We start from the raw sequence: 25,521 nt of genomic DNA, 5'->3' as shown, positions 1-25,521 counted from the left end.
AATGTGTAAATGTGCCAGGTTCCAGATGTTCTAAATGTGTAAATGTGCCAGGTTCCAGATGTTCTAAATGTGTAAATGTGCCAGGTTCCAGATGTTCTAAATGTGTAAATGTGCCAGGTTCCAGATGTTCTAAATGTGTAAATTTGCCAGGTTCCAGATGTTCTAAATGTGTAAATGTGCCAGGTTCCAGATGTTCTAAATGTGTAAATTTGCCAGGTTCCCAGGACCTTGGTCAACCTTGTGGAGACTCTTCATATTACCCCACTCAGAGAAATGCACACTGACACTGGCCCATCTGTGAATTGTCCCACCTGGCTGGTCAAGTAAGTCTCAATACCTAATCAAAAGATGCTTTCAAATGCACAGACCAATGCCACTAGTCACAACTCCTTACAACAAAACAGTTTTGAAGCCAGTCAGTCCACACCAATGCAAAGTCAGTACGTTTGAGAGCCAGTTTATGTGTCTCCCGCCAATCCACTGCCTGTGTCAGTCCATTTATAATCAGTGCTTCAGTCTACACCGGCTTACACCAACTCTCCACCTCAGAACAAAGAAAAATACAGAACAATGTATGCCAAATATATAAACATGCCAAATATAACCATTTAATCATTTCATCCAAATGCCAAATCCGGCTGGCCGTAACAGTACAGGGGTTTGTACTTGGCTATGTCCTATTTCCCCTCTACAGCAAAGCTCTTCAGCTAAAACATTCTATCTACTAAACGCATCATATTGCGATGCATTTTGAGCTAGTAGGCTATTCCATCTGTTTTGCCTAACGTTGTCCTATTTAGGACATGCCTAGAATAGGGATTAGTGTCTGCAACACTTATTTTTCTTGAAAGTATGTATTTTTAGCACTTTTTCACTGTATCATATATTAGGCTGAACATATTGGGGTTGACTTTTGGTATCTAAAGCTCACAGTCTTTGAAGCCTTTATTGATAGATAGATTAAAATTAGGTTGACAGGAAATGGGGAGAGAGATGGGGGGTGACACGCAGCAATGGTCGAGGGGATCGGGAGTCGAACCCGCAAAACGCTATCAGGATTACCAGCCTAGGTGCCCGGATCGCTAGGCCGGCCTGCAGCTATTTTGTTTGTCAATGCAGATGTATCAATAAGAACAATCATACAAGGCTGTATATCTCTCCTGATATCTTCCCCTTATCAGGATTCTCTGTCCCTGCGTTATCTCACCAAAGCCTGGCTCTAAAGCTCTAGACAAGGTGGAGGAGCTGAACAGAGAGTATCAGGTAGGAGGAAACGCTTACTGGAAGGAAGGGCATAATGTGGTCATCTTAATCGTCACTCGTCATACTCTATTTTAGTTTCAGCTCTTGTCTCATTCTTTCAGCGTGTAGTGAATGAGCTTGTGGAGTCTGGCCGCTATGACACCAAGACAGACTTCACTGTGGTCGTCCAGCCTTTCTTGAGAGAGGTCGTCGTTCCCAAGCTACCGGTGAGATACAGAGACTCAGTTCAATTCAATTCAGTTCAGTACTCAAAATGCTCTGAATGACGTCTATATTCTGCTACCACAGGACGGCCGTCCCGACCGCAGCTACTTCTCACCTGACTGCTTCCATCTCAGCCAGAAGGCCCAGACGCTGATGGCTCGCTCCCTCTGGAACAACATGGTGGGAATCTGCCACACACTGAGCTTTCATTGTGCCACCATGGGCGGAAACGTTTCAAGATCACTTCCTCAGTGGAAACACTCATATTCTAAATAAATCTTCTCTTCTGGGGGTCCCTGGCACAAATTAGTTTCAGATATTAACCAATTAATGTTGTAAATGTATGGACACAAAGTACTAGGAAATTACTATTACTACAACTAGTAATTACTATTACTATGAAATTTGAGGTGATGCATACTGAATGTTATGCTCTTGTTTCCCCATAGTTGGAGCCTCTTGGTCAAAAAGTTTTCAAACAAGACTTTAATGCCACAATCGAGTTGAAATGTCCATCCAAGGTATGCACTCATTCTTGCTGTTATATTGTTGTTGTTGTTATTAATAATAAAGTATGGTGTGTTTGAATCCTCATCTCTTTAAATCCTACAACAGTATTCTCGGCTTTACTGCTATTTAAATGATGGGGTGGTTTGTACTTCAACTTCTTCAACATTAGCAATTGTAGGCTACTTTTCGTTTGCTTTTTTTAGTTGTTAATTAGTCTTCAGTCACCTCCATGGTGATCAAATCATATTATGTGATGTTCATAAAACACTTCTGTTTTAATCTAGTCGGCCCCGTACGTGCGGACCTATCACAACAGCAATTACACCTATGCTGATCCTTCCCCACCACCTGGACCTATCCCGGTAAGCATACGATTTGCGCTCTATAATACGATGTTGTCACGAGCCAAAAGTAGCAGATCTACAAACTTTTGTGACTGTCCATTTTGTGTATTTTCATAAATCGGGCTTAAAGAAGAAAGTAAAAGGAGAGAAGATATACTGAAATATGTAATTGATATAGCTTTAATGAAACTGCATTGGTTATAAACAAAACCATAGATTAGTCAGGACAATATCACTGTACACGTCACCAGTTTCTGAGACTTTCTTTTTTTGTACTAGAACTGGGGAAGTGACTTCTCCTGTGTGGACATCGCTCCATCTCCCACCGTGCCTACCTCAGGTAATATGTTGTAAAAACACATGCTCAGTGGAGGTGATGGGGAGTTCAAGTACTCATTGTGTTCTCCCTTCCTTAGTTCACAAGCTCAGACCAGCAGACATCAAGGTGGTGGCAGCGCTGGGAGACTCCTCCACTGTAAGTCAATTAAGCAATAAGCCACGAGAGGTCTCAGGTTATCGGGTATTAATGGCTAATCAAGTATTGGGACTAACCGTTTTAGAATGCATTTATAATCTGCTGATTAGAGCCTGATCCATGACACATATTGTGTCATGATTGATATATATATTTTTCCACATCTTTGCATACATACATGTTACATGGTATACATATGGTACTACATATGCATATAATTACCAGTAGGTGCATTTCATGGTATAGTCAGTTTTCCCCCTGCTCCCAAGTACCCCCCCCCCCCATAAAAAGAAGAGTAACCGATAGAGGAAAAAAGAGAAGAAGAATTAAAAAGAAGCAAGGAGAAGAAAAAAAGAAGAAGAAGAAAAGATTGGAGAAAAAAGGAAAGAGAGAGAGAGACAAGGGAAAGACGGGGTGAAAACAGTATGTTGACTCAGCCTCAGATGGCATATTGTGACAATGACAGAACAAAGTCTGCACCCTCGGGTGACTTATGCACTTATCTAATCCAATGAGATAGCTTGAAGTGAATCAAAGTGAGAGATGAGAGGCCGCCAATGTTTACAAAAGAGCCGCGGACAGCAAGATTGATATTTTTTAGGGCAAAATGTTGAACTCAATTTGGAAAACATTTCACAAATATATTTTTAGTAGATAAAAATAAACATAAACTGCACCATATTTTATTTACTGTACCACTTAAGCCACATTTTAAATAATTCAAAAATAGCCAATTTTCAATCGCACAACGCGTCGCAATGCTTGACTATTTCGTATTGTGATACGAGACTGCAGACTTTCCGCCCCTCCTAGCTGCGCCTTGGGTTGGCTCCAGTGCCTGAGGCAGTGCCCTGCTAGTCTCGCAGACAACTATTCCACAGTCTCCGAATGCTATATAGAGTCTGGAACTACACCTCCTGAAATCCGAGCAAGGAAGCTGCCATTTCGGTTCATGAGAATATATTTTAAAATATCTTTACATTTAATTATTTTATTTCCAATTCTGCTAAGAAGCAAGCTAGATATGCTTAGATTATTTTGATTTATATTAGGATACATTTGCGCGTTTGTAAAGACAAGAAGTGGGGAGGAGGCGATCTGAGCTTATGTTCTCCAGACTGTATGACAGTAGCATTTGAAAATTGCAAGAGGCAACAGTCTGGCAACGTGAGACTAGTGTCCTGCCAGCCTCATCCTTCTCTCACTGACCTTGCCTGTGACCCGTGGGAGGCCTCCGTAGAGGTCCACGCTTCTGATGTGGACCGCCCATGTTACATCAAGTGCCATTCCTAGCATTCTTAGCCCTTGTATGTCCTAAAATGTGTGCTAGAATCAACATGCACTAAATCTACTCTGCGGTCGTCTCTGCAACGTGCGGCAGTCCTCTTCTGAATCTGTACACTTGTTCTTTGTTGCAGGTTGGTACTGGTGCCAAAGCCAAGAATTTGCTCCAAGTCAATACAAAGTATAAGGGCGTATCATTCAGGTACAATTGGCCAACAGAGTCAACATCATAGACCATGAAATGCATACACACATTATACACCTTTTCATGGTTGGGTGTTTGACAAATTACACTAATAATTGGTTGCCTTTATTTCTGCAGCATTGGAGGTGATGAGACATTGGAAAATGTGACGACACTGCCCAGTGAGTTTGTACCACGTCTTTTGCAAATATAGCTTCTAATTTGACAGATGCTGCTAGTTTAGTTTATAGTTTAATTTGGTCAATTATGTTTAGATTTCATAAGAGAAAATAACCACATTTCTGACTGAAACGGTATAGGCTGAAACCAAAGCTTATTTTGCCTACAATATTAAACAATCACTTTACACAGGCATAGATTTTACTGTCACAAAGAGGTTTCTCACTCTGTCCTAATGCTGATGTGCCATCTGTCTCCCAGACATCCTGAGGAAGTTCAACCCGTCTCTGCTGGGCTTCTCCACGGGTCAGGGATCAAGTATATTTAAGAAGGACTTCAACATGGCTGTGCCTGGAGCTAAGACTTCGTATGTGCAGATCCTTCTTTCTCCACCTCTCATCATTGGCTGTCTACTTCAGCTCTATAACTCTGCTCCTTTTTACTGCAGTTATCCATTACTCTGTTAACGATTATTATTATTTTAAATTTATTAAAATTGGTTGTTTGGTTAAATCAATTAATTTGATTTGTCTGATTAAGCGTTGCACCCCCACTCCTCTCTTCCTTCCTTAATGTAATGCCTGCTGCCGGTCTTCTTTCACCAGTGACATCCCAGCACAAGTCAAAGCTCTTATCACGGCCATGAAAGGACATAAGGTGAGATAGTGAATGATGTGAGTCATCTCATCAATTCATGAATATCCTATGAATTTCGCCACTCAGCGTCTGCCCTCTTGCCCTTGCCACACAGGAAGTGCATTTTGAAAACGACTGGAAGCTTGTGACAGTGTTTGTGGGAGCAAATGATCTGTGCAGTTATTGCCTTGATCAGGTAAGTGTTTTGTGGAGGTGGCCATACATACAGCAGACTGTACATTGCTGTCTGATTTACTGTATTGTTCTGAAATACATGTTGTACTTAAATACACAGAACAACCTGTCGCCCAAGAACTTTAGCCAGAATCTGAAGGCCAGTCTGGACATACTGTACAAAGAGGTGAGTGCTGTTTAATCACTTAAACCCTGTATGTATTTGTATTCCCCAAGACCCGCTCCCCCCCTCTTCACAAATTCTCTTTGGCAAAAAATAGCTGATCTACAAGCTCACAATAGATTGCCATAAAAAAGGATTGCATCTTTAAAAAAAACACACACACACACACACACACACACACACACACACACACAGTGTGCATGCAGTATGTTCACTGTTCCGACATCTTTCTCTGTGTATGTACGTAGGTACCAAGGGTTTTGGTCAACTTGGTTGAGCTTGTGCAGATGGATCCAGTGAGAACCATTAAGAAAAACACCCTGGGCTGTCGCTTAATTCCAAGGTTTGTTCAATATCCTAAAGAGTCCGCAACACTGGTATGAAAAACTGGACCTGAGTTTTCATACCAGTGTTGCGGACTCTATTTTGTCCTCATATTTTGTTCAATATCCTCACATCGTCTGTCATAGATTTGTTATTTTGGTACCAGAGATATACTGTTCATAAACCTTCATTTCAGTGGTGTCAGTTCGCTACCGTTAAACCACCTGAGCCCAATACTTTGCTGTATGATGAATTGTGAAAATAGACAAGCTGACAAACACGCCACAATGTGATATGTTGTGAGATATATTTGCTGTTTTTGAAACTTTTGGGGGAAAAAATGTAAAAGGTTCACCTAGAATGACACGGTGAAAATATAGAGACACCAGGTTGAAACTGATGTTAGTAGAGAGAGGAATCAACATGTCTCTGTATCACAGGACCACCTGTGGCTGTCTCATTAATCCAGAGGACAACTCTCCAGAGTTTGAAGAGATCAAACAAATCAATGTAGAATACCAGGTAGGCCTTGTAGATTTTAACCACTTTAACCATTTTTGTCTATACTTTGGCTATTCAAATATAGCAGATATACAAGCTCATAACGTGTCGTGTTTGTTGGACGCATATGAATAACTCATCTCAAAGTACACACACTCATGCAGGAAACTCAGGAGGACAGTTTACGTTACTTTACTTTACTTAAACGAAAATCCTAAACACCTAACAGGGCAAGTAAACATAATCCACAAACACACAGTGTGACAATACAATGATCCAGCACAGTCTTAACCCATTTAGGCCTGAGGCCGATTCTAAAAACTCCTCTAAATCCTAAAACTAAAGTATAGTTCCTGCCTAGCCAACTAGGCAGTCATTAGGCCAAGTTCACACCTGTGAATCCAGGTGGAGCCCAGACTGACAATCATGGACTCACCAGGGAACAAGGGGGGAAACATGAAGGAGGCGACCCAGGCGTGGCACACTCTGAGCACAGAGTGTGACAGTACCCTCTCCCCAAAGTCCGGCTTCCAAATGACCCAACAATGGGAATCTAGGGACGATGATTCTCAGTCAGGGGGGGGGGGGGGGGGGGGAGCAGCTGCCAGAGTTGGTAAGAACAGCGTCCTGGAAAGCAAGGCGCTTGGTGTAGCTGGACAGTGGGGCACTGTAAAACAGCCCGGACGGGACCCCCGAAAACTGCCCACCTGGCGTCGACACTGGCAGGGGTGGGGGCCTACAAGCCGCATATGTCGCTCGAGGGAGACGGGGCAATGACGAGTACCAGACGACCAGGATGGGCGACTCACTCTCAAGTGCAGCCGCTAACACAGGAACGAACACCTCAGCAGACTGCCAGCATCTAATCGCCGCAGAGTGCAGACCCAGGGTGGGGAAACTGTCTCTGCACGGAGGCTGTCTCTGGCTGGGACTGGGAGTTCCGCCGGGTTCAGGATGGCTGGATCATTCTGTCAGGCGCGGCACGCTCTGGGCACAGAGTGTGACACAGATCTGATATTTTTGAAAATTCTTGAAAATGTGTGCAAATCTCTGCTTCTGAGGGTCCTTGGAACAACATATTTTGAGGTGGGGGTCTGAGACCAAATTCACATAATTTTGGGGGTCCTTGACATGAAGAAGTTTGAGAACCACTGATATAGCAACATAAGTTTTTCAGAAAACTGATTTAGAAGACTTGTAGATTTGTAGAATCAGTCTCAGGCCTTAATTAGGTTAATCAGACTTTGTCCTGTTTGTAATATATAGGCTGAAACTCAATATCTGGTCTCTGGAGATCACTATGACGGGCGAGAAGACTTCACTGTTGTCCTTCAACCCTACTTACGCAATGCCTTCGTCCCTTTCACCGAGGTGAGTTCCAGAGACAGAACTTCATTCACATGTGTATATGAAAACAGGTATATTACTTTTTTTGCACAGATATAGCTCAATTTAAACATACATTCAAGATAAAAAATGTGTCACTAATACCGCAAGTTCCACAAGAATATGCTTACAACAGCAATACAAATACAAGATAACAAAAGCGAGTACCGGATATAATAAAATAATAAAAAATAAATAAGAATAATAAAGGTCAAGTTGACAATAAGTAGGCTACAGGTAAAACACTTTAGCAACAATGGGGAATGTGCAGAATGTGGGTGGGTGGGGGAATTTAGTATCTGGGTGTACATGCCTAAACACATAGTTATTGTACATTTGAGCAAGTATCATTGTGAGCACAATCTGTACCAAGGGGTTATTTAGAGACAGAATGCAGTGCAATGTTAATGTGATCTCATGGGCAGTGGTGTAAGGTAACTAAGTACATGTACTCAATTAATAAGTACAGTTCTATGGTACTTTTACTTTACTGGACGATTTCCAATTTTCTATACTTTTACTTGCACTTTAGATTTAGATTATTATTACAAAACATAGATTAGCCACTAATTCAGCCAAATTGCGACACTGAAATGGGACATTCTGCACAATGAGTACTTTTAGTATTTTAAGTATATTTAGAGGCCAATACTTTTGTACAGTAAGTACATTTAAGTAAGTACATTTTTTATTCTGAATTCTGACGACTATATTTCTACAATAGGGTATTAATTTACTTAAGTAAACAATGAGAGTACTTCTGTTACCAGGAGGGAAAGGCTGACGACACTTTCTTCTCCGTGGACTGTTTACATCCCAGTGAGAGAGGACACTCAGAGATGGCCCTCGCCCTGTGGAATAACATGGTAACGGCAGGGACATGTCACGTCCTAACATGCATTGGATGGTATTTGTGGAGGTTTTTGTAGCCTTTATTATAATTGTATATATTTATTTTTCCTTTTAACAGTTGGAGCCAGTAGGCAGGAAGCAGGCATTCAACAACTTCACTTATGATCGCTCCAAGATTCATTGTCCGTCTGAGGTATGCTGATTCCATATAGAATAATCATGGAGATAGTTGAGGTATGCTGATTCCATATAGAATAATCATGGAGATAGTTGAGGTATGCTGACTCCATATAGAATAATCATGGAGATAGTTGAGGTATGCTGATTCCATATAGAATAATCATGGAGATAGTTGAGGTATGCTGATTCCATATAGAATAATCATGGAGATAGTTGCCAGAAGAGAGATCCCAATTGTCCATGTATGGATCCTCAAGAGTTATCCAATATATGAAGTTACACATTGTATGGATACAATGTGGAGTACATAAAAACATACATACATGCGCGTGCGTACACAGCCTCATTACAATAGTTTGCAATCATGTCAGGGCTCAGCAATTACACTGCTCAGTGCTCAAGTGCATCATTACGTCTCTTCAGAGGAAAGGTCAAACATCCTCACTGGTCCTGTGAGTGACAATGCAGTATGCACAGTTATAAGGCCACACATCCATAGTCTACTGACAGACTCAAAATGTCCTCCATCCCAACACAATTCCACAATGCGCTCAGGCTTAGACCATATCCACCAGTTTGAACTTGCCCTCCTGTTTGACGGGCACGACGTTGATGAAGGTCTTGTAGAGTACGGCACCTTTTGGCAGTTTGGTGATCACCTTCCAGGTCTCCGGGCTGCGTGGTGGAGGAATGTATACTTCTTTAGTGAATCTTACAATGCCGTCCTCCAGGGCATGGAGTGTGTTGTTTGTTCCCATCCCCACATGTGCTCCTGGGTGATACCTCTTCAGACGCTGCGTCGCAAGGATGTTGCCAGCATGGACAAAATCCCCATCCAATTTCTTGAATCCGTATCTCCGACCAGGGCTCTTTCCTCCAAGGTTTTTGCTGCTACCACCCGACTTCTTTGAGGCAAACCTCAGTGACTCACAGGCACATAGCCGAGAAGGTACGAGCAAACCTGAAACTGCTCTCGACTTTAACATCAAGGACGTAAGCGCTGCCATCTTGGATCATGTGACATGTTTGGAGTTTTAATCTCGTATTGGCTCACTGCGGTTTAACCACCTGTGACAGAGCAGCCTCTGTCAGAGTAATATAACAATATGTTGCGTCACGCCATGTCACGCCACATCACACCACATCACGCCACATCACGCTTCAACACGTTACATCACGTTACATCACACCACATCACACCACATCACGCTACATCACATCACACCACATCACGCTACATCACATCACACCACACCACATCACGCTTCAACACGTTACATCACGCTACATCACACCACATCACGCTACATCACATCACACCACATCACGCTACATCACACCACACCACATCACGCTTCAACACGTTACATCACGCTACATCACACCACATCACGCTACATCACATCACACCACATCACGCTACATCACACCACACCACATCACGCTTCAACACGTTACATCACGTTACATCACACCACATCACGTCACATCACGTCCTTGCAATACTGCGGATTTGAATCCTAATCAGAGATCGCATTCTACTGATACATCTGAGGAAAACTAAGTTCAATGTATGGGTTTCTTAAGCGGAGAAAACCGCCTATACTGCTTTGAAAACAAATACAAATCGATACCATCTCAATATTAAGTACTGCTGCCCTAAAGCATTTTCACTGGTTCTCCGATGCTGTTACTTTGTAAAGGTTTCCACCCAGTGTCAAGGCGTGCAGCACCTTGACAAGCTGCTGTCGTTTCCAGCATAGCATAGCCCACATACTGTACATAGTACATTATTCACTGTGCAATTCAAAATATTGAACAGTGATCATCAGAGATGTTGTAATTGTGACATCTAGTGGCTGAATGTTGTCTATTGCACTAATGCTCCTTCCTCTCTTTCAGGCTCAGCCCTACATCTTCACTAAGACGAACAGCATGCCAAGTCCACCCGTAACCCCTACCACTGCTGCACCGGTTACACACACCACCACTACAACCCATCCAGACCCAGTGCCAACCAGCCCTGTGACCCAGTGTTCCTCTCCTTTAGTATGGGTGCCAGTGGTTCTGTCTGTGGGTAGCTTACTGGTTGGCATTGCTGCTGCCTGGCTATTTTTCTCCTGCAGGCAGAGGAAAGAGAAAGCACTAGAAATGAAACTGAAAGCGAGTGCTTTTTAATGGAGAGTCTTGGCAAAAAGGCAAACGTCCATGCATGCATGCATGCATGCAGACCCACTCTTGGCATAATGACAAAATAGATATTGTTTACCAAGCAAGCAATGTGTACAGTCAATCTTATGATTTTAGTATTTTAGTATATATGTTATTATGTTATATATGTTTTGTAAATAGGGCACAGCTAAATTGTGAAAGGTTATATGGTAATTATATATTGTGAATCAGTTTTGTATGGCATCTCATTTCTCATTCTTATTTATTGGTGCAATAAAATAATTGCTATATGTCATCATTATGTCTACATTTGAGGTATGTTTATTTCTGACATATGGATAATAATTAAAGATCAGCTACTTAAATAATGTACGTTTGAGAAAATTCTAAATTATGCAATGTAAGACTTTCTATACAGTTTCCAAACTATAATCTTTTAGTGGCCCTATAGAGTTTAACCCATGTCAAAGTGCATCTGCACTTTGGGAACCAGTGCCATGAAAGTCGGACCACTGAATACATTAAGAGTATTTCAGTGTGGTACAGAGTAAAACTAAAACAACATGATCTGAATAACTGTTAAGACCGTCAGAACAACCACTAGCCGTTTTAATTAGCCTCTATCCTAATATTTTCTAATTAACATTGTATCAAATGACCCGCTGCAATGCTAATGTTAATGTATTGTGAAGCATTGCAGTCCACTGCTGTATCCATGTCAGTCAAACAGTCCAATCCTGTGTCTTTTCTAGTCAGAATCAGTGCAGTCTGGTCAGGCTGATTCTTCCAGTGCCTGGATGGATCATAGTTTTTTTTACAAACACTGCAAAATGTGTTGTCAAAATGTGTAAATCTGTTCTGGACTTTGCTGGCAGGAAACTCAAGTGAATTGTATTTTTGTGTGTGTGTGTGTGTGTGTGTGTGTGTGTGTGTGTGTGTGTGTGTGTGTGTGTGTGTGTGTGTGTGTGTGTGTGTGAGATCCACGCACACCTGTATATCCACTCATGGGGAGGGACAATGGGCCGCTGACATGGAAACTTTCAAAGCACTCCATATATTTATAGAGCTGGCATTATCAGAGAAATTGCTGGCAGAACCTCACAGCCTTACTCACAGCTCTTGTCTCTCAGCACATTATAAAACACACTCCATGACCTCATGTCGTATTATTCATGGCATTAACAGCCAATGGAGTTGCTTAGGGCCACTCATTGTACATAACAAACAAAGCAAACAAAACAAAACACCTGGTTGAAACTGTGTTGTTTCCTGTCTACCAAAATGGTCATGTGACCATGTTACACCTCTGAATCTGAACCTTGTTGGACTGCGTTTCACAATGAAAACGCCTATAAAGGCTTTGCAGGATTCAGATTCAACAGCAGCAAAATGTGCAGATCTACAAGCTCAAAACACGTGGATTTGCTACTTTTTATGCTTTTGTGTGACGCTAAAGGCATCAGGTTACGAAAAAACACAAACTGTTAAAGAGAATATGGACATAGAGGTTTTGATCTGCCCGGCAGCAACAATATAGGTCTCGAGAGGTTAAAAATATGCCCCCCAACCCCCACCACTCTCAATCCACTCAACATGTATCTGTCTGACTACAGGCGAACATGCATAGCAAAGTACATCTCCATCAGAGTGCTCATAATGATAAAGAAAACGGCAGCCGTCCGCCCACCCATCGACCTCTTCATCACCTATGCATGATTCACAGTTGCAAATTGCCTTGTTGGAAGTGAAAAATATTTGTGATTAACGTCTCTGTCAGCGTGCAGTCTGTCATCCACCAACAGCGAGCCAGCAGCTGCTTACAGCTCAAGGACAGAACACAGCATGGGTGTGTTATTTCTCACTGTCAGTGTTGGTCCCTAGAAAAGAGGACAGGATTAGGTGTGTTAGGAGGACTATACAGTCCAATCCAGAGTTTTAAAGAGGGTTCACGATGATGTAATCTGAAGTGTGAAGCATAAGCATTATGTTACTAATTACTATACATTGCTTATTTCTAACTTAAAATGTTTTCATATATGTTTTAATGTAGAGTTTAAAACGAGTAATACACTGTCTGGACATCTTCAATGATATTCAAAACAGAGTAGCCCTGTATAATTTAAATCAGTTGTGTTTGGACTGAGGAACATGATCTATGTAAATCACACCTGTGAATACACTATTTATATTTATTCATGTCATCACACAGTGTGTTTTTCAACAGGTCTTTTAACAGGAACACACCCGCATATAGGCCTACTGCACAAAACACCTCAAACAGACCCTGGAAAAGTGGTCCTCCAACATTTGCATGTCAGACCCTCAGATTGATGTACAGGTATATGGCCACAGACCTGTAGCTGAAAATATGTACCACGGACCCCCATGAAGGAACATTTGTGTTCATTTTCTTCTCATCAAAGTGTCTAAGTAATGTGACACATTGTGAGCTTGTAGATCAGCCATTTTTAGTAGCTGAAATAAACTAAAGGGCATTTTTAGTTTGAGATCTTCAAAAATAGCAGACCTACGACATCGACCTCATAGCACTTCACATAACATGCTATGAGCTTGTACGTCTGCTATTTTTAAGTCCAATAACCGCCACCTCGAGAACCACCTGCTCTAGACCCTAAATCACCACTGGACCTGACAGACAACCTGCCACATCAACTCAAACTCAAGCAAATACACAATGTTTTCACAACCCAGTTTTTATAGTGTATTGAGCTCGTTAGCCAACCTAGTTCATCTGGTCCTCACAGGTGATGACACTCAGGCTCATCAAGGCTTCAGGGAGAGGAGAGTGGAGATAAGAGAGGCAGAGAGAGAGGACGGTGGTCATCAATATGTCCCAACATGGACATTTGTCCATGGCAAATTAAAGATTTTGTTTTTACATAGGCTAACATCATCATGTTTTGATCATAAGTCCCAATTACTGAATGTCAGTCCGTTTTTCTTCAGCATATGTATGCCACTGATTTACTATGACACTTTATGATAATTGCATCTATAGGTCCGCTTTTACTATGAACCTCCTGGTACCACAGCACCTCTAAGACCCTTAAAACAAGGCTCCAGACTTCCCAAAACAAACTGGTCAGGCTACTACTTGGCCTCACTCCCCGAACCCACCTCACCCCTGCCCACTTTTTGACAGGCTGGAATGGCTTAGGGTTGACGACAGTACAGCACCTTGCAATGGGTCTGGTCCACAAGATTCGCTACACCACCAAGATACCCATGTACCTGTCTAAATACTTCCTTAATGTCAACGAAGTCCACACCCACAACACCAGAGGGAGTTCAACAAACCATGTGCAACCCAAATTCGGCACAACCAAGGGATTAAATTCATTTCGCTCCTATGCCACCAAAATGTGGAGCCCTACCAACAGTCATTAAGACATTCAAATCCCTTGGCTCCTTCAAAACGGCTCTCAAAGGGCACCTACGGACGGCTGCAATTTGAAACTGGCCCCCGTAAAATCTGAATCCCCCCCACCCCTGTTTCCCCTCACTGTTTTTACCTCCTATGATGATTTATTTTTGACTATATAGTTGTGTATATTCGTACGTCTCTAAATGTTTTGATGAATTGAAAATGGTGGGCCCTATTGTAAACAAGTGTAATGTTTTATGGTGTCGTCCACTCACTGTTAACAGTTTTTGTATTGAGTTGTACTTGAAATGTACTGTAATTCTGCAAACTGTTAATAAATCAATCAATCAATCAATTGATTGATTTCCCAGCAGGAAAACGCTCCCTGGAATATAGATGTATGGTGACGTCACAGCCCAGCAAGAAAACAGGTCTGCAGGCGGGAATAGAGATGTATGATGACATCGAAGAGCCCAGTCGCTATTATTATATAAGCATTTGCTTGATTATCTAGAAGTGTACACAGTAAAATCCTAATTTTGCATTTATATATTTGTAGGCTACTGTAACTAGAGTATACAAATGTAACCAAATGGACACTAACGGGCCCTTTTGTTTACATTTGCATACAAAATTTACAGTCAGGATTTAAATCTTCAATGGTAAACAAGCCATTGTCTGAGGCAGTACTGAATGTGGTTAAGCATTTGTTGCAAACAGCTGCAATGACTGACACTGCTGCTGCTGGTGGTGGTGGTGAGGGGATTGACACACTGGCAGCTGTCATTGACAAACTCCAGGCTTCCTACATGCCCTTATATGGTCATAATGTCCCCTAAAAAACATGACCCATTTAAGATTATTCATTCATTGATAATGGATTCGTGATAACGTGTTAAGCCAGCTGTCAAAAAGTGTTGCATTGACTAGAATAGCCAAGTTGAGAAAACACAGCACCATACCTCCAAAGACTATAATTTATCTTTTTGTTTGTTTCTTTGTTTGTTTGCCATTCAATTCTGAATAAAGTAGTTTTTGTAAATGCCCTAGAGGCTGTGTCATGCAATGTAATAATTGTGTTCATCCTTGGCAGTTATTAAGTTGCATGATTCAATGTAAATAATGTGTAATGTTAATGTTAGGTGGAAAATAGCTGCCAAAGCAATCTATGTCTGTTGAAAAGAATCCTTACAAATAGGCCTATTTGACTTTGTGTCGTTGATTTATCCAAGACATCACACCCTCTACGTTTCATTCTCAAACTGTGATCCTGTCACACGCAGGTGAATAATGTTTTCGTGGCCATTGTTGAGCCCTATTTTACACCTATTTTAAACAATCTTTTATTTTTTTACAATTTGGAAATATTTCTCCTATAATCACTTACTCAAAATAGGGATGCCAGGGTTAATGTGGTTAACTGTTGTTGGAGACGGATCACAGGCCAGGCCAGGGGAATCCTGAAGGATGGAACCCACAGACTATCTGTGCCACTCGCATTTCTGTGAAAACTGACTATTTTTAGAAGCTTTACAGCAGCCTGTTGGATAACACTGAGTTCAGATATACTCGCACATAATCCTTGTGTGTTTATAACTCTGAACAAATACAGATAGAACCAATCCATTTGGTCCATTTTGTTCCATATTTGTTTTTTATGCCACTCAATTTGCAGGCATGCAACACAGCACAGTATCAGAATAAACTTTATTATCACACCATCAGTGTAAAAGAGTGGGTTAAATTATATTTTTGTGTGCAAGCTCTCAACATTGCATTTAAATTACGAGTTGGAGAGGATAGATTGAGGAAAGGAACACAGTACAAAAACCGTAGGTTAGTGTAGTATGTCCCTCTGAGGTAGATTACACATCTACGAATGGAGTATTTGAAACGGTTAGAGGCAGGGCTGCTGGTGGGAGTCCTTGCATACTTATTGGGTCTGCACTCTGCAGACCTGATTTATACACACTGGGCGGCGTTGCATGCCGTGATGCTGGGAATAGCAGATCTTCAAGCTCACGGCGCGTCACATTTGTGACCCGTAGTGAGCTTGTAGATCTGCTATTTACTGAGCACGAACGACACCGGCATGCAACTAAGTATAACTGAGGCTTTACTCTGGTTTTAAAAAAAGAGAGAGAGAGCAGCCCTGTGGCCTGATAGGGCCTCAGCACAGGCAGGCACTACCGTAGTAGAGCGGGGGGAGGTGACCAATAAGGCGCCCACAGCTTCTCAGCGCTCACACAGACTGTGGCGACGCACGGCCACCCGGCACCTGTCACACGCCATGTCCCTAAAAGGAGAGAGCGGAGCCAATCGGAGCCCAGAGCTGCGTGCCGACGTAGCTGCCAGCCACGGGCCATCCCAGGGATCTGTGGAGTGACGGAGGGTCTGGACGTTAGGCTCAACACCCAAACCCCCCCCATCCCACCCACAAGCTCTACTCTACTGTCCCCCCGCTCCCTCCCCCAATCTGGCCTCTTCCAATCTCTCAGCTGTCTGGCATGTTTTTGCACCCCTATCCCCCCCAACAACATGCATGCAAAGCGCGCGCACACACACACACACACACACACACTGGGCGAACAGCCAACGGCACTCTTCCTAGACTGCACTGAGAGCCCCTTAGACGGCTTCCTTAAGCCGACCGCCTTTAGTGACCTTTGGTATTACTCTCACTCCCTCACTCACTCACGCATGCTCATGTGCACGCACACACACACCTTCTCAGCCCTCCGTTTGAGCTTAGTCATATTAGCACATCTTTGAGGGACATGATGGGCAGGCCTTTTGAGTGCGAGTAGGAAAGAGATGCTGCATTCCATAAAGGATTATTTTGCCTTGAGTAGATTCAAGGTGAATGAGCTTTTAGTGTCCTAAGATACACAACAGGAGCTATAAATGATATATTCATGGAGAAACTGTTCATAACGCATTAAGCAGGAATGTGCCATTCATAAAAATTGCCTAATTTAATTACACAAACAAAATTATAACTAGATTTGTTTTATTTTCAGTGTTAGCTAATTGTTTTAACCATTCAACCCAACGTCCCTATTCTTGGCTTGTCATAACTCACAATAGGCTAAATAGTTTGGTGAAAATAGCCAATCTACAAGCTCACAACATGTTGCAAAGCGACACATTGTTAGTTTGGAAACTGGCTATTTTCAGCAACAAGATTTGTGGGGAAAAGGAGGACGAAAGTACAGCCAACTTTACTCTCATACTTTTTATTCTTTATTAAGTTCACATGTCCTTTATTATTTAAACACTTTGAATTGACTTGTTTAAATATGCTATACAAATAAACTAAAGCTCCTCAACTATAGGGGAGAATTTAACATGTCACAGATGACTATTACAGCATTCACCTTTTTGCTTCTTGCAGCCCAACGCCCCTTTCAACGATCATAAACATACTGTACGTCATGGTGGAAATGATCTTCACAACAACCCCCTCTTGAACCCCCCCTCCTGGGCAACATCACATCAGTTTAAGTGGTGTCCCTGACACAGGATCCACTTTACTGAACCATTTCACCCAGTGGCTTTTTTTGGGCTTGTGTGAACTCCTGAAGCCCGCCCCCCTCCACCACCTCCCAGCCCCTCTTCCCCCCACCCCCCTAGTGTCGGGCCCCCAGCATGAGGATGTCGGGGCATATTTAAGGAGCCCCCTCACTCTGGTCCTTTGTCCCGGTGCGAAACTCCAGTCTTGCAGTCCAACTTGGTGAGTGTCTCTACAACTTCTCTTCTGTTGCATTTTGCCGTGCTGTGCTGTGCTGTATAGGCTCCTGGTTCTTCTTCTTTTATGGATGTACTTACAGAGAGGCCACGGCAATACTGGCTATAGTCCAAGTAGGATCTACATCGGCTACACTGTGGATTTGTGACCACGTTTTGTTTCCGTCACTGCAGAATTCTGAAGCTTCCGATTTATTTAATTTATTATCACAGTTTTAATCCCGAGTTATTTTTAAAGATTTTTAAATCTCTCACTCCGGATGTTACTGTGTAGATCATTTGAATTGTGAGCAGCAATCAATTGGTAGAGCAGAAAGTGTTGGCGATATCTTCGTGAATACCAGTGAAAGAGAACCAGGAAGTGATGGAGAGCAGAGACCTTGAAGTGAAAATGTGATGTGATCTCAGTGACAAGAGGGGAGAGAGAAAGAGAACACACTCTCCCTTTCTTTTTCTCTCACGCAGAGATAAATTAATACTCAGTCTTACTACTAGGTGGAAGAAAGACAGGGACCGAAATGGTTTGCATTGAATTTAACAGGATTGTTGTCATTGACTGACAGCTCAGACTGATGTGTGAACAGTGACCTGTTCTCTTTGAGGATTATATGAGATGACTGCTGCAACTTCCACACTCCTCACACACTCTCTGGGGATTCATTATGGACAAATCAACCATAGTGGAGACTGGAGAGGAATCTTGAAAATACAGCTGACAGAAAAGGATACATTGATTTATCACTGTTGTTCACCAAAGAGGGATGTCTCAGCATTATGAAAATGTTATCGCCGTCAAACCCTGACTGTTAATCTAACACTGAGAGTGTACAAATAAAACCAAATGGACCCTTGCAAGCCCAATTGGTTACATTTGTACACTCTCAGAGTTACAAATGGATAAATGAAGACTGAGGATTTTACTGTGCAATGTTCAGTGCAAGGCCTTCCTTTGTCAAGGTTACGCATCACATTTCTCATCAGACTCATGCATTGCATCATTACTTATCTTGGTGTGTGTGTGTGTGTGTGGGGGGGGGGGGGGGGGGGGATGAGAAGTTACAGGTCCCTTTTTTGAGTGGCGCTATATGCACAGCTTTGTGTGTATACATGTGTACAGTATGTATGATTACGGAATGTGCTCAGCTGATTGGAATGTGATGTATGAACATGTATGATGAATGCTGCTCACACACAAGTGTGATTTTTATTATACTCCGAGTTAAATCAGTGCTGGGGATTAAATGCAGTACAGTACCTCAGCCATTTCAAAGTGAAGGAACTCATGGTTGGCTTGAAAATGGTCAAAGCATTTTCAGCTCTCTGAGCGGGGAGGAGGGGATGCTAACAGTAGCAGTTGGGATGCAGACAGACAGACAGACAGACACAGGAGCCGTATTGGCTGTCCCTGGAACGGTCGGCGGCACATGGTCACAGCTAGGCTCTAAACACAGGAGGCTACTATTCTCTAACAGCTGTGGATGGACCCCTGGATCCTCTGTGGCACTTGTCAACAGTTCTCAGCTGTTAACTAGCACCCAACTTCACCAGGGAGGGATGGGGGAGGGAGGGGGAGGGGGGATGACAGTCAAGGGCCGCCAAGGCTTAAAATAGAGTGTGTGTGTGTGTGTGTGTGTGTGTGTGTGTGTGTGTGTGGCCTGGAGGGCTGCTCTGCTATGCTTATGTCCCTCTTTGGTTTGGCAGAGAGTTGTGAGATGAACCATTGTTACAATAAGGTTATCATAATGTGTAAACACAGCGCTGCATCGATTCGTTTCACACACACTGCAAAGTCTGTTCTGTGTAGGTTTAAAACAGCAGACATTATTCATGACTACTACTAGTAACCTATTATTATTGTTGCTTAGTCTTTTATTTTCTTGGCAAAACATTACAAGAACCACAACTTAAAATAAAGACTAAAGCCTGATTTATAATTAGGCTATTTGCACAATGTGTCTCGCACCGAAAAAAGCAGATCTATAAGCTCACAACATATCACAGCGTGATGCTGTGAAGGCACACAACTAATCTGGTAAAAGAAGAGCAATATAGCCTATAAACAACACATCAAGTTAAGTCCATAGTGTGTCCAACATTGTCGATGTAGCACTCCAGCTCAAGCCTTGTTAGTTTACTTCATGGTACGACGGTGCTAACCTCCTTGCCTGTTCTGCAGAAGGCCATCCCAAACAAAGACCAATCATGTGTGACGACGATGAGACCACCGCCCTCGTGTGCGACAACGGCTCTGGCCTGGTCAAGGCTGGGTTTGCCGGTGATGACGCTCCCCGCGCCGTCTTCCCCTCCATCGTGGGACGCCCCCGTCACCAGGTGAGAATCATTGTTGTAACAGTAACAAATGTCAAAAGGGGTGACATAGTGATTGATTCAAGCTTTCTGAAAAAATTCTAATGTTTATTCAAAAATTACAAAATAAATATGTTGCTATACAGTATACTGTATTATAAGGAATTGGGTTGTTACTTTTGTTACTGTTCTTATAGGGTGTACTGTGCATAAGGCGAGATGTATAGGCTACTGTACTGTGCCTGAAATATGTCCTAACTGTTGTGTGTGTGTGCAGGGTGTGATGGTGGGTATGGGTCAGAAGGATAGCTACGTAGGAGACGAGGCCCAGAGCAAGAGAGGTATCCTGACTCTGAAGTACCCCATCGAGCACGGCATCATCACCAACTGGGACGACATGGAGAAGGTAAGAGATATCAATATGGTCAAAAATATCATATTAGATTTTTATCCCACATCATCCAGCCCTACAGCAGAGTAGCCTTATTTGAGCTTCATATTGCTCTCACACACTCATCTTCCCCTTCTCCTCCGCTGCTCAGATCTGGCACCACACCTTCTACAACGAGCTGCGTGTGGCCCCAGAGGAGCACCCCACCCTCCTCACTGAGGCCCCCCTCAACCCCAAGGCTAACAGGGAGAAGATGACCCAGATCATGTTTGAGACCTTCAACGTCCCCGCCATGTACGTGGCCATCCAGGCTGTGCTGTCCCTGTACGCCTCCGGTCGTACCACCGGTGAGTCTTTCTCTTTGTACAATAATGCCACACTTTGTGTTACCATAGGCCTATGAGTGCATAGTTCATCACCCAGGCATTCATCATTGTGATAACAGATTTCAACCTGGTGTCAGCCTGGTGTCCCAATTTGGTAATTGGTAATTACAGGTACTGTGCAACACGTACAGACTTAAAGTATAAATCAGGCTAAAGTTGCTAAACAAGGTCCGGCATATCATCTGGGCCTGAGGTCATTTGTTTATCACTTCCTCAATAATTTAAAGGAGACAATAGCATTCGATCAACATGATATGTTTGTCAAGCCAAGTTCCATCATGCAAGTCTCTGTGATATTTTTCACTTCTGCACACTGCTTTCCTCTAATAAAGTGCTGTTTCTCCTGCTGTATAGGTATTGTGCTGGACTCCGGTGATGGTGTGACCCACAACGTGCCCATCTATGAGGGTTATGCTCTCCCCCACGCCATCATGCGTCTGGATCTGGCCGGTCGCGACCTTACCGACTACCTGATGAAAATCCTGACAGAGCGTGGCTACTCCTTTGTCACCACTGGTAAGTCACAAATCATCAGCAATATCTAAATGACTATCACATAGGGCCATATAGGCTATATAGTCACGTATATCTAGCATATACAGTGACTCTTTGAGTGTCAGGTCACTGACAATTTCCACTCAGGACTCGTTTATTGGCAGCTTAAGTTGAAGGAAGTGTAGTTGTAAAGGATGGATGTTTGAGCAGTATGTTCATTGAAATGATGGAATCAGAAATGTGTACAGAGAAAAAGCCAATGTTAATTGATCTATTTAAAAATAGCCTTTATCTCACTTTTCGAACCTTCCTCCCCTTAGCCGAGCGTGAAATCGTGCGCGACATCAAGGAGAAGCTGTGCTACGTGGCTCTGGACTTTGAGAACGAGATGGCCACCGCCGCCTCCTCCTCCTCCCTGGAGAAGAGCTACGAGCTGCCCGACGGCCAGGTCATCACCATTGGCAACGAGCGTTTCCGCTGCCCCGAGACCCTGTTCCAGCCTTCCTTCATCGGTGGGTGTCCCCTCCCCTCCCCTCCCTGCCCTCGGCCCACCTCGCTGTCACCCTTTCATGAACCTCCACATGGCATTCACCAGCTATAGAGTTACTTCCTCTCAGGAAGACATATTCTGCAAGTCATAACTGTGTGATCATGTTTCATAATAGGCCCATGGTTGAGTGGCTCTGTTGCAATGCAGGAGAAACTGCTCCATCTAGTGGCTAACCGATGACACATACACACACATTTCTTGACCACATTAACCCTGGCATCCCGATTTTTGGCATGTCATTAAACAGGTTAAAGTTTCCCAAATAATGTACATGTAAAATGTGCCACGAGACAACTTGGGATTTGGCACTATATAAATAAAATAAAATAATTGATTGGGTAGGTGAGCAATGTGAATGCTTGACTGACTAGTCTCTTCTTGTCACCAGGTATGGAGTCTGCCGGTATCCATGAGACCGCATACAACAGCATCATGAAGTGTGACATTGACATCCGTAAGGACCTGTACGCCAACAACGTGCTGTCCGGTGGTACCACCATGTACCCTGGTATCGCTGACCGCATGCAGAAGGAGATCACTGCCCTGGCCCCTAGCACCATGAAGATCAAGGTGAGCCGCCCACATGGCAACAAAGCAACACAAGCTATACACAACACATACTAGAAAGAATCTGCACGCTTGCAATACGATGTGTTGTGAGGGGAAAAGGAGGTGGCTAAGTACAGAACCCTTAAGGGACCTCATTCAACAAAAAGGTTTTAAGGTCCCTGGGCCTGCACACAGAGCACGTTTTTTAGAAGTCAGCACTGTGCCTGTAGGTCTACACTAGTCTCTACACAAGCACAAGGACAATAGTGACATTCTATGCTGCTGCCAAATACACTACGCACCGCAGCCTAAAGCATGCATGGCAGCTTGAATCTTATTTGTCACGTGTACAACGCATGTCGCACTGAGCAACATTGCAGGCAGTGAAATACGTGTACTTCAGGTTTTTACAATCACAGTGCACTACACTTAAAAGCATGCACTTCTACTAGTTTCTACGACTGACTCACACCTCCATCTGCCTTCTGCTCTTTCCAGATCATCGCTCCCCCAGAGAGGAAATACTCTGTCTGGATCGGAGGCTCCATCCTGGCCTCTCTGTCCACCTTCCAGCAGATGTGGATCAGCAAGCAGGAGTACGATGAGGCAGGACCATCCATCGTCCACAGGAAGTGCTTCTAAAAAGCCTCTTTTACACTCTATTGTACGACGGTTGCCGCCAAGGGCCGATCTAGAAGCTTCACACGTGAGCTTGTAGATCGGCTCTCGACAGCAAGCGGCCAGCGACACCGTCACACCGCGTTACACCGTCGTATGTCGGAGCATAAATGAAGACTAACATCTCCAACCACAGAACACTCCAAAACAAAAACTTTCCTTCTGTCTGCATTTGTACTACTGTGCCGTTTACTGTATATACATGTACTGTTGTAATAAATATAGCCTGTGAGCGTATGTGACAAGATTCTATGTCTCTGTGTCTTTCTGGGTACCATAAGAATTACAAACAAACAACAAAATGTGTGTAGGCTTAACACCAGGCTTACAGTGTATAATTGGCTATATCACTGGCCTGTTTATGGTTTGTTGTGCAATTATTTGAACTGTGCCATGCAAAAATTGTAAAACCATTAGTTTTACCTTGTAATCTTTGATTACACACAATTTATACCATGTAGTACAATAGATAAATGTGTATTGTAATAGGCTACCAGGCATTTACATGGGCATTGCACTTTTTGTAATGTTAATAGGGTTTTAGTGACATCTAGTGGTCTTGTGGCAATCTACATTATAGGCATTTCTTTTCATACTGGGACGGTGGGACTGGGACCCAACATAAATAACAAGATCTGGACCAATATCTATATACAGCGTCAGCATGACAACCACTTTAAAAAAGACTTAATAGATGTGTTAAACTGTAACACGTACGACATCAAAATGACAGCGTTACACTCAACATTTGCATATGGGCTACATTTCCGTTTAGGTTGGGCTCAGGGAGCGAATGAAGCAACGGAATGATTATTTATTTATTTTTAGCCAAAGTCAGTCTCTGGCACTTTTTAACTCCAAGTCGCAGCAATCAATATTGCGATCGAGTAGCCTACAAACGGAGTGCTATAGATAATGCCAATCCAATGAGTCTGCATTGGGCATATAGAGTGAGTCAGAGTGACTATGGAAATGTATGTTTATCAGTGCGTCACGTGCCATATTTGCAAAAAACAACATTTCAACTGCATTCGATGGCTAATAGCAGCACCAAATTCATTCATGGTCTATTCATTTCATTTTCAATTCTCAAACACACACCCACCCACCAATATTATGGAGCTTCAGCTTGTTTTTGACGATGTTTTTGCACACGGCTCGGCTGCCTGCATCTTGCCAGCAAGGTGCTAATTTGCACCTTCCATAGACAGCCGATTCATCCAAACAGAAAAGTCCTATAATTGTATTAAATAAAGTCAAACTCACCAACATTGTCGTCAGCTGCGACACCAGGGTACCACTCCATACTCTGGAATACAGCATCCAGGTAGCTTCTCCAGAGGACGCCCAAATACCTTTCTTCTACCTGTAAACGTTATCTTCCTCTTCCTCTGACAGTTGAGCTGAACAGATATGCCATAGACAAGTTGTAGTTGGAAGAGAATGGCATTCCTATATGTAATGTTCATCATGGTAACAAGAAAGCAGTGCATTCAGAGAACTGATATGGCAATCAGAGCCTATAATCAGAGCCTGTATATATGCACCTGATCTAATTATGCTCATCCTATCACATGTGAAACAGTGTTGTCAGATGATTACGTTGAAAGATCTGTTGCCCGTGGACAAGGCACGTTACCTCCGCAAGTTAGATATTATCGGCATAGATGTTTGTCCGTATGTGATTAAGGATTGGAAAAAGTTGCATTGGCAGCCATAGAAAATTCTGCCCAGGGTAAATGTCCCGGATGTGACGTTTATGGGCGTTCCTGTCTTGTTAAAAAACTGGATGTGACGTTTTTGGGCGTTCCTGTCTTGTTTGTGTCAGTGTGTGTCTGACAACACTGTTTCACATGTGCTAGGATGAGCATAATTAGACCAGGTGCATATATACAGGCTCTGATTATAGGCTCTGATTACCATATCAGTTCCCTGAATGAGCAGATCAAGCACTGCTTTCTTGTTACCATGATGAACATTACATATAGGAATGCCATTCTCTTCCAACTACAACTTGTCTATGGCATATCTGTTCAGCTCAACTGTCAGAGGAAGAGGAAGATAACGTTTACAGGTAGAAGAAAGGTATTTGGGCTTCCTCTGGAGAAGCTACCTGGATGCTGTATTCCAGAGTATGGAGTGGTACCCTGGTGAGTGTAAACTGCAGTATGCACACTCTT

General features: G+C 43.0%; 2 protein-coding genes across 2 annotated transcripts in view; both read left to right on the top strand.

The window, feature by feature from the left end:
• LOC308334600 (phospholipase B1, membrane-associated-like) overlaps positions 1 to 16,624 on the top strand; it is a gene marked incomplete at both ends in the record, with an annotated part of 33,312 nt that extends 16,688 nt beyond the window's left edge. The window contains 22 exons of the mRNA XM_080791403.1: positions 217 to 323; positions 1,182 to 1,263; positions 1,365 to 1,469; positions 1,552 to 1,647; positions 1,917 to 1,988; positions 2,262 to 2,339; positions 2,601 to 2,661; positions 2,738 to 2,796; positions 4,215 to 4,282; positions 4,403 to 4,446; positions 4,706 to 4,811; positions 5,050 to 5,101; positions 5,196 to 5,276; positions 5,376 to 5,441; positions 5,687 to 5,781; positions 6,203 to 6,284; positions 7,530 to 7,634; positions 8,420 to 8,515; positions 8,620 to 8,694; positions 10,584 to 10,769; positions 12,638 to 12,699; positions 16,489 to 16,624. Of these exons, the coding sequence (XP_080647529.1) occupies positions 217 to 323; positions 1,182 to 1,263; positions 1,365 to 1,469; positions 1,552 to 1,647; positions 1,917 to 1,988; positions 2,262 to 2,339; positions 2,601 to 2,661; positions 2,738 to 2,796; positions 4,215 to 4,282; positions 4,403 to 4,446; positions 4,706 to 4,811; positions 5,050 to 5,101; positions 5,196 to 5,276; positions 5,376 to 5,441; positions 5,687 to 5,781; positions 6,203 to 6,284; positions 7,530 to 7,634; positions 8,420 to 8,515; positions 8,620 to 8,694; positions 10,584 to 10,769; positions 12,638 to 12,699; positions 16,489 to 16,624 (1,914 nt within the window). The remainder of the gene's footprint in view (positions 1 to 216; positions 324 to 1,181; positions 1,264 to 1,364; positions 1,470 to 1,551; positions 1,648 to 1,916; positions 1,989 to 2,261; positions 2,340 to 2,600; positions 2,662 to 2,737; positions 2,797 to 4,214; positions 4,283 to 4,402; positions 4,447 to 4,705; positions 4,812 to 5,049; positions 5,102 to 5,195; positions 5,277 to 5,375; positions 5,442 to 5,686; positions 5,782 to 6,202; positions 6,285 to 7,529; positions 7,635 to 8,419; positions 8,516 to 8,619; positions 8,695 to 10,583; positions 10,770 to 12,637; positions 12,700 to 16,488) is intronic.
• Positions 16,625 to 17,858: 1,234 nt separating this feature from the next.
• actc1a (actin alpha cardiac muscle 1a) lies at positions 17,859 to 23,588 on the top strand. Its single transcript, XM_080790270.1, has 8 exons — positions 17,859 to 17,971; positions 20,162 to 20,316; positions 20,570 to 20,698; positions 20,835 to 21,030; positions 21,424 to 21,585; positions 21,885 to 22,076; positions 22,503 to 22,684; positions 23,162 to 23,588. The coding sequence occupies exons 2-8, from the start codon at positions 20,188 to 20,190 to the stop codon at positions 23,303 to 23,305; spliced, it is 1,134 nt and encodes a 377-aa protein (XP_080646396.1). The 5' UTR covers positions 17,859 to 17,971; positions 20,162 to 20,187; the 3' UTR covers positions 23,306 to 23,588.
• Positions 23,589 to 25,521: the final 1,933 nt, after the last annotated feature.

The sequence above is a fragment of the Protomyctophum bolini genome (assembly GCF_963924005.1).
Source record: "Protomyctophum bolini genome assembly, chromosome: 19".
NCBI classification, from domain to species: Eukaryota; Metazoa; Chordata; class Actinopteri; order Myctophiformes; family Myctophidae; genus Protomyctophum; species Protomyctophum bolini.
Note: the sequence above shows the minus strand (reverse complement) of the source record. Positions and strands in the feature narration are given on the sequence as shown.